General features: G+C 43.2%; 1 protein-coding gene across 1 annotated transcript; it reads left to right on the plus strand.

Moving 5' to 3' along the window:
* Positions 1–1733: 1733 nt before the first annotated feature.
* LOC114860916 (uncharacterized) lies at positions 1734–12286 on the plus strand. Its single transcript, XM_029159818.3, has 3 exons — positions 1734–1843; positions 6398–6829; positions 10779–12286. The coding sequence occupies exons 1-3, from the start codon at positions 1837–1839 to the stop codon at positions 11378–11380; spliced, it is 1041 nt and encodes a 346-aa protein (XP_029015651.1). The 5' UTR covers positions 1734–1836; the 3' UTR covers positions 11381–12286.
* Positions 12287–16013: the final 3727 nt, after the last annotated feature.

Here is a 16013-nt window from a genome sequence, read left to right on the forward strand (position 1 = left end):
CTCAGGAGGGGGAAGCAGTTCTTTAACAACTCTGTTTTCAGTGGAGGAGTGGAAGGAGTACTTTGAGGATCTCCTCAACCCCTTCGACATGCCTTCTGCTGAGGAAGCAGAGGCAGGGGACGCAGAGGCGGACTCGCCCATCACCCAGGCTGAGGTCACTGAGGTAGTTAGTAAGCTCCTCGGTGACAGAGCAGCTGGGGTGGATGAGATCCGTCCTGAGTACCTCAAGTCTCTGGATGTTGTGGGGCTGTCTTGGGTGACACGCCTCTGCAACATCGCGTGGACGAGGGGGACAATTCCTCTGGACTGGACAACCGGGGTGGATGTCCCTCTTCACAAAAAGGGGGGCAGGAGAGTGTGTTCCAACTATACTTCTCAGCCTCCCTGGGAAAGTCTATGCCAGGGTACTGGAGAGGAGAATTCGGCCGATAGTTGAACCTCGGATATAAGAGGAACAATGTGGTTTTCGGCCTGGTCGTGGAACGCTGGACCAGCTTTATACCCTCAATAGGGTGCTTGAGGGTTTGTTGGAGTTTACCCAACCAGTCTACAGGTGTTTTGTGGACCTGGAGAAGGCATTCGACCGTGTCCCCCGTGACATCCTGTGGGGGGTGCTCCGGGAGTATGGAGTTCAAGGCTCTTTGCTAAGGGCTGTTCGATCTTTGTACAACCGGAGCAGGAGCTTGGTTCGCATTGCCAGCAATAAGTCAGACCTGTTCCCGGTGCATGTTGGACTTTGGCAGGGCTGCCCTTTGTCACCGATTCTGTTCATTATTTTTATGGACAGAATTTCTAGGTGCAGCCAGGGGCCGGAGGGGTCTGGTTTGGGGACCACAGGATAGCATCTCTGCTTTTTGTATGGTGTATTGGTCCATCGTGGTGAAGAGAGAGCTGAGTCGAAAAGGCAAAGCTCTCAATTTACTGGTCAATCTACGTTCCTACCCTCACCTATGGTCATGAGCTTTGGGTCATGACCAAAAGGGCAAGGTCACGGATACAAGCGGCTGAAATGAGATTCCTCCGTAGGGTGGCTGGGCGCTCCCTTAGAGATAGGGTGAGGAACTCTGTCACCTGGGAGGAGCTCGGAGTAGAGCTCCTCCACATCGAGAGGAGCCAGTTGAAGTACTGTAAATCGGGCATCTAGTTCACATGCCTCCTGGACGCCTCCCCAGGGAGGTGTCAATTTTAACTCAGCTGACTGACTGTGCTGCTCAGAGCCTACATCATCTAACAATATTTGTCAAACTTTGTGTGTATATAATATATAATATGTATATGTATATAAGTGTATATTGTGTGTATATTCCAATTTTTTGGACTAAGTCCCTCATAAAAACTCTCTACAAGTGGGCTATCCAGTGGGCTTTAGGTTAATTATGAAATCATGAATGTTATGTTATAAATTTAGGGTTAAGCTATTTTCTGGCCTAAAGTGTTACTTAATAAAGAACGTGATAATGCAATTATGTGCATCTGAGTTTAGTTGTGTAGGAATAGGCATTAGAAGACAGGGCTGGAGCTCAGTGCTACAAAACATGCAAAGACACTATGCTGCATCACCTGGAAGAGAATTGAACTACTGACAAAGTCATATGCACTGGAATCCTTTCCCCCATAAGATCCCACGTAACACGAAACTTCTGCAGTTCAGCCAAAAACATTTTGTTTACTACTCTTTGATTGGTTGGCTGCTGAAGCTCGTTAGGTCACAGATGACAAGTATTTAGGGGAGGGAACCAAACACTTTATAATATAAAGTTGAATTCAGCAAAACATCAGCAGCTACAGACGCTAAAGACACCAGATCTCCACTGCTTTAACAAGATAAACAACAACATGTCTAGTAAGTAATTTTCAGCATTTCAGAAAAGCTAGCAAGTCAGAAAAGCAACACCTTTTTCCTGTTACTACTATTTTTATAGACCATGAAATACCAGTTGTGTTGGAAAAAAAGCTCTTTGCACCCTGTTATATGTATGGGGTTATTTACAGCCATCTGTAACTGTTAAGTTTATATATTTGAATGTGTTTTATTGTCATGATTACACCTAATACTTTGCATTGTGATTATAAATTCCCCGTGTAATAGAAAAGTGTGATTTTCTTTCAAGAAAATTTTTAATCCTTTATTTAGTATTTAGTGGAGCTTATGCCTTACGGTATGAACACAATCAAACATTGACACTTGCTAGCTTTTATCATCCAAGCAATGTTCTTCAGCAATTATTTGAAACAAATGTGAATATTAGACTTTTTGGGTTTTAAGCAGGAGGTGTCAGAAAAGTTACCTTGAACCGCAGCCTTATCGTGGTGGATGAGTTTGTTGGGGATATGCGAGGAGCACAAATTATAATAATTGGATTTATAGCTCCTGAATGGAGATACCAATTATGTTTATAATTTAGATTCACAAATCTTGGTTATTAGCTTAAATATATATAACTATATGACAAATGTCTATAGTTTGGTAAGTGAAACACTTACTATTATTGATTTAATAATTATTAATTGAATTAACAATTACTTAATTTACGGGGCACCACCCTGTTTCCAGGGACCAATAACCAATTTGGAATAGCCAATACAGTCTCATTTGTATTTAAGTGGGTTGAAGGATGAACTCCGTACCATAGCCGACTCAATTCACCAGTGCTGCAAAACCATATACAAATAATCACAGACAACGACCAATTAAATTATGAACGCTTTATTAAACAATTAATATTAACTCTAGTGTCAACACTATCTTGAATAACTCAGCAAATCACAACTTAATCTTATGGTGTGTTGGTCTGGACGTACTGTATGTGTATGCGCATTACCTGAGATACCAGTTCCCATAGCCCCTTGCCAGATCGTTATGTATGCTAGTCATCATCTTCCAGCGCTTCGTTATCCTGCCTGCCTGTCCTTGATCCTGTTTTTGTTTCGTGACTCCTGATTACCGTCTACTCCCGAACTGGACCGTCGCCTGGAAAGCTCTTATGATACCGACCTGACGGCCCAACGCCGAGATAGCCTGCTCCTTACCGGTACTGTAAACTTTGTCGTCCTGTTACCGAACCTCTGCCTGTCCCTGGACCTGTATCAGCCTGCTCCACCTGTACCGTAATCTGTGATCTCCTGTGCATGACCCGGACCGTCTGTTATACCGAGAGCTGAATTAAAACCTTTGAACACTACTACCTGTCTGAGGTTTCCGTGCTGTGCATGTGGGTCCTTTCTCTGCCGTTCCGTGACACTTTGTAGTCATTTCACCTGACCTTTGCCCATATGTTTTGGACACTCGGGTGAAGAGAGGGGCTGAGCTGTCAACTGATCACCACCTGGTGGTAAGTAGGATCCGCTGGCAGGGAAGGAGGCTGGAATGACTTGGCAGGCCCAAACGTGTGGTGAGGGTCTGTTGGGAACGTCTGGCTGAACCCTCTATCAGACGGACTTTTAACACACACCTCCGGGAGAGCCTCTACCAGATTCCGAGGGAGGTTGGAGACATAGAGTCCGAGTGGGTCATGTTCTCCGCCTCCATTGTCAACGCGGCCGTTCGAAGCTGTGGACACAGGGTCTCCGGTGCCTGTCTTGGTGGTAATCCCCGAACCCGGTGGTGGACGCAGGCGGTAAGGGAAGCCATCAAGCTAAAGAAGGAGTCCTACCAGGTCTGGCCAAGCGTGCTGCATCCCGTGCCGTTGCGAAGGCAAAAAACTCGGGCCTGAGAGGAGTACGGGGAGGCCATGGAGGAGAACTATCGCTTGGCCTCAAAGAGATTCTTACAAACCGTTCGGTGCCTCAGGAGGGGGAAGCAGTTCTTTAACAACTCTGTTTTCAGTGGAGGAGTGGAAGGAGTACTTTGAGGATCTCCTCAACCCCTTCGACATGCCTTCTGCTGAGGAAGCAGAGGCAGGGGACGCAGAGGCGGACTCGCCCATCACCCAGGCTGAGGTCACTGAGGTAGTTAGTAAGCTCCTCGGTGACAGAGCAGCTGGGGTGGATGAGATCCGTCCTGAGTACCTCAAGTCTCTGGATGTTGTGGGGCTGTCTTGGGTGACACGCCTCTGCAACATCGCGTGGACGAGGGGGACAATTCCTCTGGACTGGACAACCGGGGTGGATGTCCCTCTTCACAAAAAGGGGGACAGGAGAGTGTGTTCCAACTATACTTCTCAGCCTCCCTGGGAAAGTCTATGCCAGGGTACTGGAGAGGAGAATTCGGCCGATAGTTGAACCTCGGATATAAGAGGAACAATGTGGTTTTCGGCCTGGTCGTGGAACGCTGGACCAGCTTTATACCCTCAATAGGGTGCTTGAGGGTTTGTTGGAGTTTACCCAACCAGTCTACAGGTGTTTTGTGGACCTGGAGAAGGCATTCGACCGTGTCCCCCGTGACATCCTGTGGGGGGTGCTCCGGGAGTATGGAGTTCAAGGCTCTTTGCTAAGGGCTGTTCGATCTTTGTACAACCGGAGCAGGAGCTTGGTTCGCATTGCCAGCAATAAGTCAGACCTGTTCCCGGTGCATGTTGGACTTTGGCAGGGCTGCCCTTTGTCACCGATTCTGTTCATTATTTTTATGGACAGAATTTCTAGGTGCAGCCAGGGGCCGGAGGGGTCTGGTTTGGGGACCACAGGATAGCATCTCTGCTTTTTGTATGGTGTATTGGTCCATCGTGGTGAAGAGAGAGCTGAGTCGAAAAGGCAAAGCTCTCAATTTACTGGTCAATCTACGTTCCTACCCTCACCTATGGTCATGAGCTTTGGGTCATGACCAAAAGGGCAAGGTCACGGATACAAGCGGCTGAAATGAGATTCCTCCGTAGGGTGGCTGGGTGCTCCCTTAGAGATAGGGTGAGGAACTCTGTCACCTGGGAGGAGCTCGGAGTAGAGCTCCTCCACATCGAGAGGAGCCAGTTGAAGTACTGTAAATCGGGCATCTAGTTCACATGCCTCCTGGACGCCTCCCCAGGGAGGTGTTCCGGGCATGTCCCATCGGTAGGAGGCCCCGAGGAAGACCCAGGACACGCTGGAGAGATTATGTCTCTCGGCTGGCCTGGGAACACCTTGGGGTCCCACCAGAAGAGCTGGAGGAAGTGTCCAGGGAGAAGAAAGTCTGTAACTCTCTGCTCAGACTGCTGCCCCGCGACCCGGCCCCGGATAAAGCAGTAGAAAATGGATGGATGGATGGATGGATGGATGGATGGATGGATGGGTAAATATTAGACAAAAATCAAAACTCAGTGGTCCAAAGCAAATAATGAACTGACAGCTGTATTATTCTAAGCACTATGCAGTAACTATTTGGAAGTTCTCTGATAGTTGTTAATCCATCAAGATTTAATGACTGACTTTTTATAACATTAACACCTTTACATTTATTGTTATGTTTATCTAAAAGATATCTATTTCCATTCACATTAAGAGGAAAGATTAAATAAAATTCAAAACACTTTATTTATCTCAAAGAGCAATTTACCTTAGAAAAGGCACAGAGAGCTTTAAAAACAAATCAACAAAACACTTAACACTTACTGTACTGTAAATACTTCTGTTGCAGTAGTTTTACTTCAGGGAAGCTTTGCTTTTACATATTGTTAAAGCTAGCTGGTTATAAATTAAACTTATTGTTGCTATTGTAACAAATTTGGTTTTCACTTCTATCTGGAAGAAAATTTAAAGAAATATTAAATGAGGGACTGCACAAAGTAACAGCATTGATGCTAATAAAAAACGAGGTAACTCCTGGTTCTTAGGTAGCACAATTCTGCAGGCTCCAGCTACGTTTGTTTTACAACAATTATTGACGGTGTAATTTCATTCCTAAGTGGAGAAGGGAAATGTATCAGAATAGAACATGTTTGCAATGTTTGCCTGTCTGATTCAAAGTGCTACATTTCTGTTGTTTTGTCAAACCCTAATGGGTTCATTATTACAGCTCAGACCACTAAACATTGACCAGTCATTTTGCTGTGCTCTATTGCATCAGGGAATTTCAGTGATGCAGTTTCTACAATAGACAATAGACAAAGCATGAACACCACTACTTCTGCAATTACATAGTCTGATTTGTTTTTACCTAGACACAAATGATCCTTACAGGCAAGGACCTGGTTTGGCTTTGATATGATAAGATACTATGATTTAGCGGCTGAAAGCTTTCAATACCAAATGATGTAAATGTTTACACTAAATTCAAGTAGCTATAGTCTGTCCCTAAACTGGACTGTAAATATAGTTGGTCTGATTTGTTTGAACCCAACCATAAAACAGTTGTAGCTTATAGTAGCAGTTGTAGCTCAGAAACCTTTACAGTACGTGCCATATTATTTCATCATTATTACTTAACATCGTTGTTGCCATGTTTTTTATAATATTAAATATATCCCTGTTTTCATTTAACTATCAATAGAGTCAATGGAACGGGACCTGAGGATTGTTCTCTTGGGAAAGACTGGTGTTGGAAAGAGTGCATCAGGAAACACCATTCTTGGAAAAAAGAGTTTCACCGAAGACATATCTTCTGTATCAAGAACAGACAAATGGAAAAAGGAAACAACAGAGTTTGAAGGAAAAACTCTGACCGTCACAGATACTCCGGGCTTGCTTCACACCAGCAAAGATCGAAAGGAGTTGGTCAAGGAGATTGTGGAAACCACCTTGAAAATTCAACCTGGTCCCCATGTGCTTCTATTGGTCCTAAGGCTGGGCTCATTCTCAAGAGAAGATAAAAAAGTGCTGGAGACATTTCAGAAGGTCTTCACAGATGCAAAACCTTACACCATTGTCTTGTTCACCAATGGGGGCCAACATGAGGCTAAAGAGTTCATGGATAGGAATCCGAGCTGAATATCATGCCTTCAGCAATGATGCCGAGGATGATGCTCAGCGAACCAGCCTGCTAAAGAAGATCAGCGAGGTGGTGGAGAAAAATGAGGGAGGATACTACACCAACCAAATGTTTGAAGAAGCTGAGAAGGCACTGGAGGAGGCAATGCAAAAAGTAAATACTGAGCCAAAAGGTGACATAGGGAAGGTAATAGCCCTGTTGGAAAGTTTGATCAACAAGGGTATTGAGTTTGTTAAGAAACATGAACCAGGTCTTTTTGAGTTGGTTAATCGATTCCTTAAATACGTGGAAGATGTGGCATATGAATGCATGCCAGATGGAGTTTGCTAAATTAAATACAAAGACCATAAAGGGAAAATTATTTTTTCAAACAACTCCAAATAAAATCACAGTAATGCTGCTCAACAGGGATCAAAGGCAACACAAGTGGTTGTCTGAGTCATGATATATCAGTGATTGTAGTTTGTCTATTGATTTAGGCAGAGAAAAGGACTTTGGCCCATGAGTTTTGTGTGATGCAGTGATGAGTTGTGATCAGCTGCATGCAAAATTAATGTATGTACAGTACTACTGTACTGTGAATGTGAGCAGAAGATTTATCTCTAGAGCAAAGATATCAAATACATGGTTTAGTTTCTGAATATAAATTATCTGTGGTGGTAAAAAAATAATGGTTGTTAAAGATTTTATTTTAATAGGTTAAATGTTTTACTCCCTTTACATTCATATTATTTTATCTATAGTGCATCATACATATAAACATATGATACCTTGATCTGTGTACCACACCTGTTTTTTTTTTTTGCACTGAACAGTTCACTTTAAAAGGGAATGTTTCTGTATTTTCTGCATAGGCCAAGATTTGCCTATTCAGTTACTGGATCACAGTCAGTGTATTTACTGTTAGTATGGGAACCACAGTCACACTGACAAACAGTCACACAAATAGCCAATTGAGAATGCAGACTAACAACACAAATTCCTTCAGTTTCTCTTAAAACCCAACAACTGGTAGTTGAGGCAAATTCTTACGGGCCTAAGAAACCCACAGACAGAAGACTGCTTCAGCATTTACAAGGACAACCAGTCTTTATTTTTGCCAAACATAATATTATAATTTGTTGTTAACATGTTAAGTCTTAACATGCTAAAGTCTTTCATTAATTACTGCAAAGGCACAGTCTGTGTACTGTAAAGTATTACTAGGAGGAGAGCTGGAACACGGACAGTGTAACCAGGATATCTTAAATTGTGCAGAATGGTGTTGATCACATCTTCAGATCCTGGATGGTACTTGAGTACAAACTTGAAACTTTGAAAAATAAATTGTACTGTGATCTGCATGAATCTCATTCCAAATATTTTTTTTATTTCTTCCAGGCCTCCTCCTTTCTAATCTCTTCCACTTTCACATGTTTTACTTTCGAACTGCACCAATTAGATGAAAAGGGATGGGATGAACAACCTCTAAACTTCAACTGATGCTTCCAGCTATAAGTGACTGGTAGCGATTTAAGAGAGGAAATGACAATCCATCACTGCATTCACCTTGGCACCTCTGTCCTGAACAGGAGGCCTAAAAACAGGAAGGCAATTCAAAGCAAAGGGATGAGCAGGTGCAGGTAAATGCTGGAAGGCTAAGATGGCACGTCAGATAATGTGGCATATACAGTAGGAGGCTCAACTCAGCTTTTTGACAGTTAGTTTGTAAAAACTAACTTCTCTTTCTTAGACCTCTGTCTATGAATGTCAAATTCAGGGTTGACCTAAAATCAACAGCACCTTATACAAGAACAGAAGCTTGGATAAAACTCAGACCTCTCTTTGTGAGTCTGCTCACACTCTGACTTTTGCTGAGCAGATTGTGACTTAGATTTGAGAGTTACAGTAAGGAGAGCAATTACTTACTTTAACCAGTAAACACATGGTTAGACAAGACAAACTGGAATTGGCAGTTATAGCTCTCAGCATTTACTTTGTTCATTCTTGTTTAGATGTTAAGATGTTATTGATATTGGGTACGAGCCAGCATTGGTGGCTTTGCAGACTAGGCTCAATTCCAAACAGTCATATACTGGAGAAGAAAGAAACACCAACGTTTGTTTTCTCCAGAACTCCTTATTGATTACACAGTCTCCTGTTGCGTGCTTAGGCAAGCCTTCCTGTTGAAACAAAAATCCAAATTTAGATGTTCAAATGGGCGATCTGGTTGTAAGTGTGCACCTCTGTTGTGTGCTGCACAATCTATGTTCACAGTGTTTTTACATTACATCAGCCCTGTGCATTCAATTGTGGAGGGAACAGGGGCTGGTGGTACCAGTGAGACAGTTAAGTTAAGTTACTGTTGCAGTCTGTGTATAAAAGCATAAATGTATATTTGTCGAGGGAGGCTGTGGTCATGGTACAGTCACATCTGGGTAAATCATACATCATTCTGAAGACTACAAGATGTAAATAGTAAAAAAAAAATTAAGCTCAACAGATCCTTTGCCCCCTGCTTGTTTCTGTCACTGTTCTAAAGCTCAAAATCACATTATTTATTTTAAGTCCACATTTTTTATTAAATTAACCTTCATTCATAACTTGGTTTTGGTCAGACACTCTCACCATAGCTGTTTTTGTTGATGCATCATCAAGTCACTGCAGCATATCAGAATTGAAATCCTTTATTTATGTTTTTTTATTTTTTATTACTCTGATATAACTGATAATCATGTGTAAAATGTATGTAAACATTCCTTAGTATTCAAATATACTTGTCATGTCTACTACATATGGCTCTGACTCCTGAATTTATTGCATGTAGCAACATAATTTCTGACCCTGTGACTGGTCAGAACAGGTCTAGAAACTGATGACATGTATTTCAGGGGAGGGATCTAGCAGCAGGCTATAATATATAGTGATGGCATGGAAATTAAAGAAGTGAGAAGACGACATCAACAAAGGGGATGTAACAGATCAGGTGTACTTCTTGCACAAGACAAAATGACCAGTAAAGATTCTTTACTCCCTGGTGAGTACTTTCCAAAAATCTCCTTAGAAATAAACATTGACTTTGTATATTAGCTTAACATCATTCATGAATCAGTATTATCAGTTATATTTTTATAGTTGCTCACAACTCCTCATAAATTTGTTCTAATATTTATTTATTTTGTTATTCGTTTTGTAGACATTAAGTGATTTATTGTGATTTAAGTGAGTTATTTCTTCTTTCTTTGTCTATTTTTTGCAACAAACATGTATTAGGTAGTATTTCATAACCTCCTTAGCAAAATGCAAAAAAACATAAAAATGCAAAAGTACAAGTACATTAAAATGTTAAGAATAAAAAGATAAGTGTAGTTAAAGGTGCAAAGGAAGTGTATTTTTATTAATTCTAATATACTAGAGCATTCTCCATGTTCAGCTTGCATGCTGGCATGGTGTTAAATCCATTGATCTTAGTCACAGTCATACTTTACATTAAATAAACCAGAAATCTATCTTAATTTCCCCCCTTAAGGTGTTTTTGCTTTAAATGCTTAAGTTGATCAATATAGATTTAGCTGAGGCTAATTTTTAAATGTATTTCCTCTACGAACATATTTTATTTTACCATTGTCATTTTGTGACAGCAAGATAAATGAAATCGTAAATAAATGAATGTCGTCTGCATAAAAGTCCAAGATGCCGTTTACCACCATTGCACCACCATGTTTTCTCCACAGTGCCAACAGACCTGGGGATTGTCCTTATTGGCAAAGTTGGAGCTGGAAAGACTGCAGTCATGAACAGCATTTTGAGGTGCTCACAGAAAAACGAGGAGACCACTTCTCAAACGGGGATAGGCATTTTTTGTCATACGGAGACGTGTCAGAAGGAAAACGTACGCATTGGCAAACAAAATGTAGTCATTGTTGACACTCCAGGTCTGTGTGATGCAGAGAAAACAGATGATGAAGTAATGAAATCAGGAAAGCGCTCCCACTTGCTCATCCAGGTCCTCACGTGTTCCTGATTGTGTTGGATCTTCAGCGCTTTACACAAGAATGCCAGGAAATGGTGGAAAAGATTTGGAAATCTTTTGGTGAAGATGCAGCCCAGTTTGCTGTGGCTTTGTTCACCCATGAAGACGAGCTGAAAAAAAGGGGAAAACCCATTAAGAAGTTCATTGGCGAGTCAACAGAACTGAATAACTTTGTCTCTAAGTGCAAAGGTGGGTTCTACACTGTTGATAACAACAACCAGGATCCAGCTGAAGCCACTAATCTTCTTCAGTTCATTAACAATGTGGTCAACAAAAATGGAGGAAAGGCTTACACCCAGGAAATGCTGGAAAAGGCAATGAGGAATTCTGGAATAAGGAAAAAAATTGCACTCTCTGTAAGTGGGACTGCTATGGCTGGAGCAGGTGTTGGAGGCATAGCGACATACTTTTCTGGGAGCACAATTGGAGTTCCAATAGGAGCTGCAGCAGGGGGTGCAGTCGGGGGTGTAATGGGAGGGGTGGGCATCGTCGCAGCACAACATATCAAGGCAAATAACTGTGTTATACAATGAATATTTCTGACTGAAATTATTAGATGCAGTCAGAAGAGCCAAACAGAGATGTTAAAAAACAAAATAGCTTCTGAGACTCAAAATACAAGACAGTTACCAAAGATAAAGCATGTCAAAACTAAATGTCCACAAACAATATGCATAATGGGGTCCACAGTTCATGCAGCCATTTCTTACTATTACTTTGCCCAAATACTTCCAAGCTCCTAAAACCTGGGAACATCACCAACCAGATGTGGCTTAAACTGGTCATACATGTGTTTCTGTTTGCTCATTAGTTTTTTAATTTTAATGTTTTTCTTTTCATGACCCCCAAAAACACCTGATTCAGGTGGTGTTTTAATGTCATAAATCAATCTATACAGTACCTGCTTTGTATAATGCATGGTGATAATATAATGTGTTATATGTGTCAAACTATCTGAGTGAATGACTTGACCTCTGTTGTATATAATATATTGTTGTTACTATGTATCCACTTGCCACGGCTATATATATAAATATATATGAAAACATGAAACAACATGAAACAACCAGGAACTAATGTGTTCTTCACATGTTTTTTGGGTTCTAAAACAGTAAAATCCTTCTGAAGCTACAGCCTTTCACTGAGGCCAGTAATGATATTAAAAAAGTTGTAGTTTAACTAAAATGTACAAAAAAACATTTGTTGGACCCTCTGATTTAAAAGTTGCTATCACTTTCAGAAATATAGTAAAATGCATGTGTAAACAAGACAATAAAACATATATGACCCATAGTACATGGTGGTGGTATGTTGTTCTGTAACATTTTGCAGAGTAACAAGAGTTCATGTGACTCAGGCTGTCCTTAATCACAGATTGAGCATAGAGTCTATTTACTTAATGAAATGCAGCCCTCTGCTGGCCACAAGAGAAAATACAGAGTCTTAGTAAAGTTCCTGTCTAGAAAAAAAATTGAATTCAATAGAACAAATACTTTCAATAGACTTTCCTTCATTCATACTTGTGTAACAGTATAAAGACATTTTTGTCTCTTCATATTCATTCAGTGGACTTTTATTCCTGTACAGTAAACAGATAGGAGGTCCAAATGAATTGGCGAGAAGTGGGCTACTGGAACAAGAAAGAAATGGTTGAGATGCGAGAACAAGGCTCTGTTGGAATGCTACTACTCAAGTAACCCTAGTCAGAGGGGCTACATGCAAAGAATGTGCGGTGAATGGGAACGGAGAAACCCACATTCAAGGCTGACGGGGAAGCAACTAGTATCTCAGTGTTCCAACATCCACAAACGGCAACTGCTATTTGACGAGATACAACACAAATGCTACGGCAAGGGGGAGCCAGGACGCCAGGTCAGAGGGGAGGTTTCACCATCTCCCCAACCGGAAATTGGGTATGAAGCCCCAATAAGCACAGGCAGCGAGGCAGCGACTGACCTGAAAGATAAGATCATGGCGAGATTGAACAGGCAACCCCGAACCCCACTACAACGGCTAAGTGAAGTACCATCAGAAAGTCTCATGGAAGATGTGAATGCAGCATTGAGAGCGATCCCTACCACAACAATCACAGAAACCAATGAGCTGATATACGCTTCAGCATCAGTGATCCTAGAGGTGCTTGGCTATAAGAGCAAGAGCAACCACGGGAGCCATGAGAAACAATACCCACCATGGAAACGAAGGTTGGAGGCAAAAATCAAGGCAGCTCGGAGGGAAGTGAGCCAAATGACAGAGGCCCAGAGAGGTGCAATGAAAAGACCAATGCCTAAGAGGTACAGCCAGATGCCCATACCTGAAGCACTCGAAACTGCCAAGCAAAGGCTACAAGCCTTGGCCAGCCGCCTAAAGAGATACACCAGAGATAACGAAGCCAGACGAATAAACCGGCTGTTCGCAACACAACCTGCGAAAGTGTACTCTCAATGGCAGGGTAATAACAACAGAGCAGACCCACCAAGGCTGGAAACTGAACAGTACTGGAAGGGCATATGGGAAAGGGAGGCGTCACACAACAGTGATGCACAGTGGCTGGTGGATCTGAGGGAAGACCACAGCAATCTCCCTGAACAGAATCCAGTGACTATCACAGTGGCAGACATCCAACATAGAGTCTCAGGTATGAAAAACTGGACAGCACCTGGCCCTGACATGATCCACGCCTACTGGCTAAAGAAGCTCACTGCAATCCATGAGCGCCTGGCAGCACAAATATACCAGATGCTAAGGGATGGGACTCACCCTGAATGGCTAACCGAAGGGCGAACAATCCTGATAATGAAGGATCCCTCAAAGGGCACAGTCCCATCCAACTACCGGCCAATAACCTGTCTCTCCACAACATGGAAGCTCATGTCAGGCATCATCGCAGCTAAGATAAGTGGGCACATGAGTCAATACATGAGCGAAGCACAGAAGGGCATTGGTAAGGATACCAGAGGAGCCAAACACCAACTCCTGGTAGACAGAACAGTCGCCCAAGACTGCAGAATGCGACACACCAACCTGTGCACAGCCTGGATCGACTACAAGAAAGCCTATGACTCAATGCCACACACATGGATCACTGAATGCTTGGAGCTGTACAACATCAACAGAACTCTAAGGGCCTTCATTGCAAACTCGATGAGGTTGTGGAGAACCACCCTTGAAGCCAATGGGAAGCCACTTGCCCAAGTATCCATCAAATGTGGCATATACCAAGGAGATGCACTGTCCCCACTGCTGTTCTGCATAGGTCTGAACCCCCTCAGCCAAATAATAAACAAGACTGGCTATGGATACCGACTCCGGAACGGGGCCACCATAAGTCACCTCCTCTACATGGATGACATCAAGCTGTACGCCAAGAGTGAGCGAGACATCGACTCGCTGATCCACACCACCAGGATCTACAGCTCGGACATCGGGATGTCATTCGGACTCGAGAAATGTGGGAGGATGGTGACAAAGAGAGGCAAGGTAATCCACACAGAAGGGGTCTCACTCCCAGAAGGAACAATAGCAGACATTGAGGACAATTACAAGTACCTTGGAATACCACAGGCAAACGGCAACCTTGAACAGGCAACAAGGAATGCGGCAACAGCCAAATACCTCCAACGAGTAAGGCAAGTCCTAAGAAGCCAGCTCAATGGCAAGAACAAATCCCAGGCAATAAACAGCTATGCCCTGCCAGTAATCAGATACCCTGCGGGAATAATAAGGTGGCCAAAGGAAGAGATACAGAGCACAGATGTTAAGACACGAAAGCTCCTCACCATGCATGGAGGGTTCCACCCCAAATCCAGCACCCTGAGACTGTACGCTAGCCGCAAGGAAGGAGGCCGAGGACTAGTGAGCGTGAGAGCCACTATCCAGGATGAAACATCCAAGATCCATAAGTACATCAAGGATAGGGCCCCGACAGATGACGTGCTGAGTGAATGTCTCAGGCAGTGGAGAACAGAGGATGAGATGCTGGAAGAGGGACCATCATGGGAGGACAAGCCCTTGCACGGGATGTACCACCGGAACATAACTGAAGTGGCTGATCTCAACAAATCCTACCAATGGCTTGAAAGGGCTGGGCTGAAGGACAGCACAGAGGCACTCATCCTGGCTGCACAGGAGCAGGCCCTGAGCACCAGAGCCATAGAGGCCCAGATCTACCACACTAGACAAGACCCAAGGTGTAGACTGTGCAAAGAGGCCCCTGAGACGGCCCCTGAGACGGCCAGCCACTTGGTTATGGAATGCCATAACCAAGTGGCTGGCATAGTATACAGGAACATCTGCGCAGAGTATGGACTGGAAACCCCAAGGTCAAAGTGGGAAACACCTCCCAAGGTGGTAGAGAACAAGCGAGCCAAGATTCTGTGGGACTTCCAGATCCAGACTGACAGAATGGTAATGGCGAACCAACCAGACATTGTGGTGGTGGATAAAGAGCAGAGGAAAGCCGTAGTGGTGGATGTGGCAATACCAAGCTTTTTTAATGTTTTCTTAGGAACAGCTCGGATAAACATTGTTAGGCAACACCTGACTCTGCGAACCCAGTTTAAGCACACTCTTTAACCCTATTAACTGAGGACACACATGAACCCATATACTCTGTATTTTTTCTTATGAGCAACGATCAAATTTACTACAAACTTCCCCCTCAATGGACAGATAAATGACCATTAAAGTTAAAGCCAATTAAACTGCTACTTCTTTTCAGCTGGCTGTTAACCGACCATCGGCCAACTAGTTTTAACAGAAACTCCTTACCCTCCTTTTGTTTTATCCTTAGCATGGTGACAGCAGTGATTAACTACGCAATATAAAACCACACGCTTTAGCTCACACCCAAATTAGTTTAGAGGACTATATTTTAGATAGTTTGCCGTGGGCTCAAAAAATACAACTAGTGCTTCCTGGTTTTCTCTGTGCCTGCCAAAGCAATGGGCAAGCGGACAGGGGGGCGGAGCCAGGCTGAGAGGGTGTGGAGCCAGGCACCTGGAGAGCGACTGAACGGTCTGCCATTGCATACACTTGTATGATCCAGAGTGCAGCTGAGACGAGTTACAGTACTCAGAGTGGACGAAGCTGTCACAGCCGAAAGGCGAGGCTGTTTATGGGTGGACAGGGAGCAGGAGGTAATTCCAACCGACGCCTGGCAGCTGA

Source organism: Betta splendens, chromosome 8, assembly GCF_900634795.4.
Source record: "Betta splendens chromosome 8, fBetSpl5.4, whole genome shotgun sequence".
Classification (NCBI taxonomy): domain Eukaryota; kingdom Metazoa; phylum Chordata; class Actinopteri; order Anabantiformes; family Osphronemidae; genus Betta; species Betta splendens.

Bases quoted from the DNA above. Each gene is read 5' to 3' on its own strand.
- LOC114860916 (XM_029159818.3), top strand. The intron at 6,830-10,778 runs GCTGAATATCAT...AAAACAGATGAT, and splicing joins GTTCATGGATAGGAATCCGA to GAAGTAATGAAATCAGGAAA.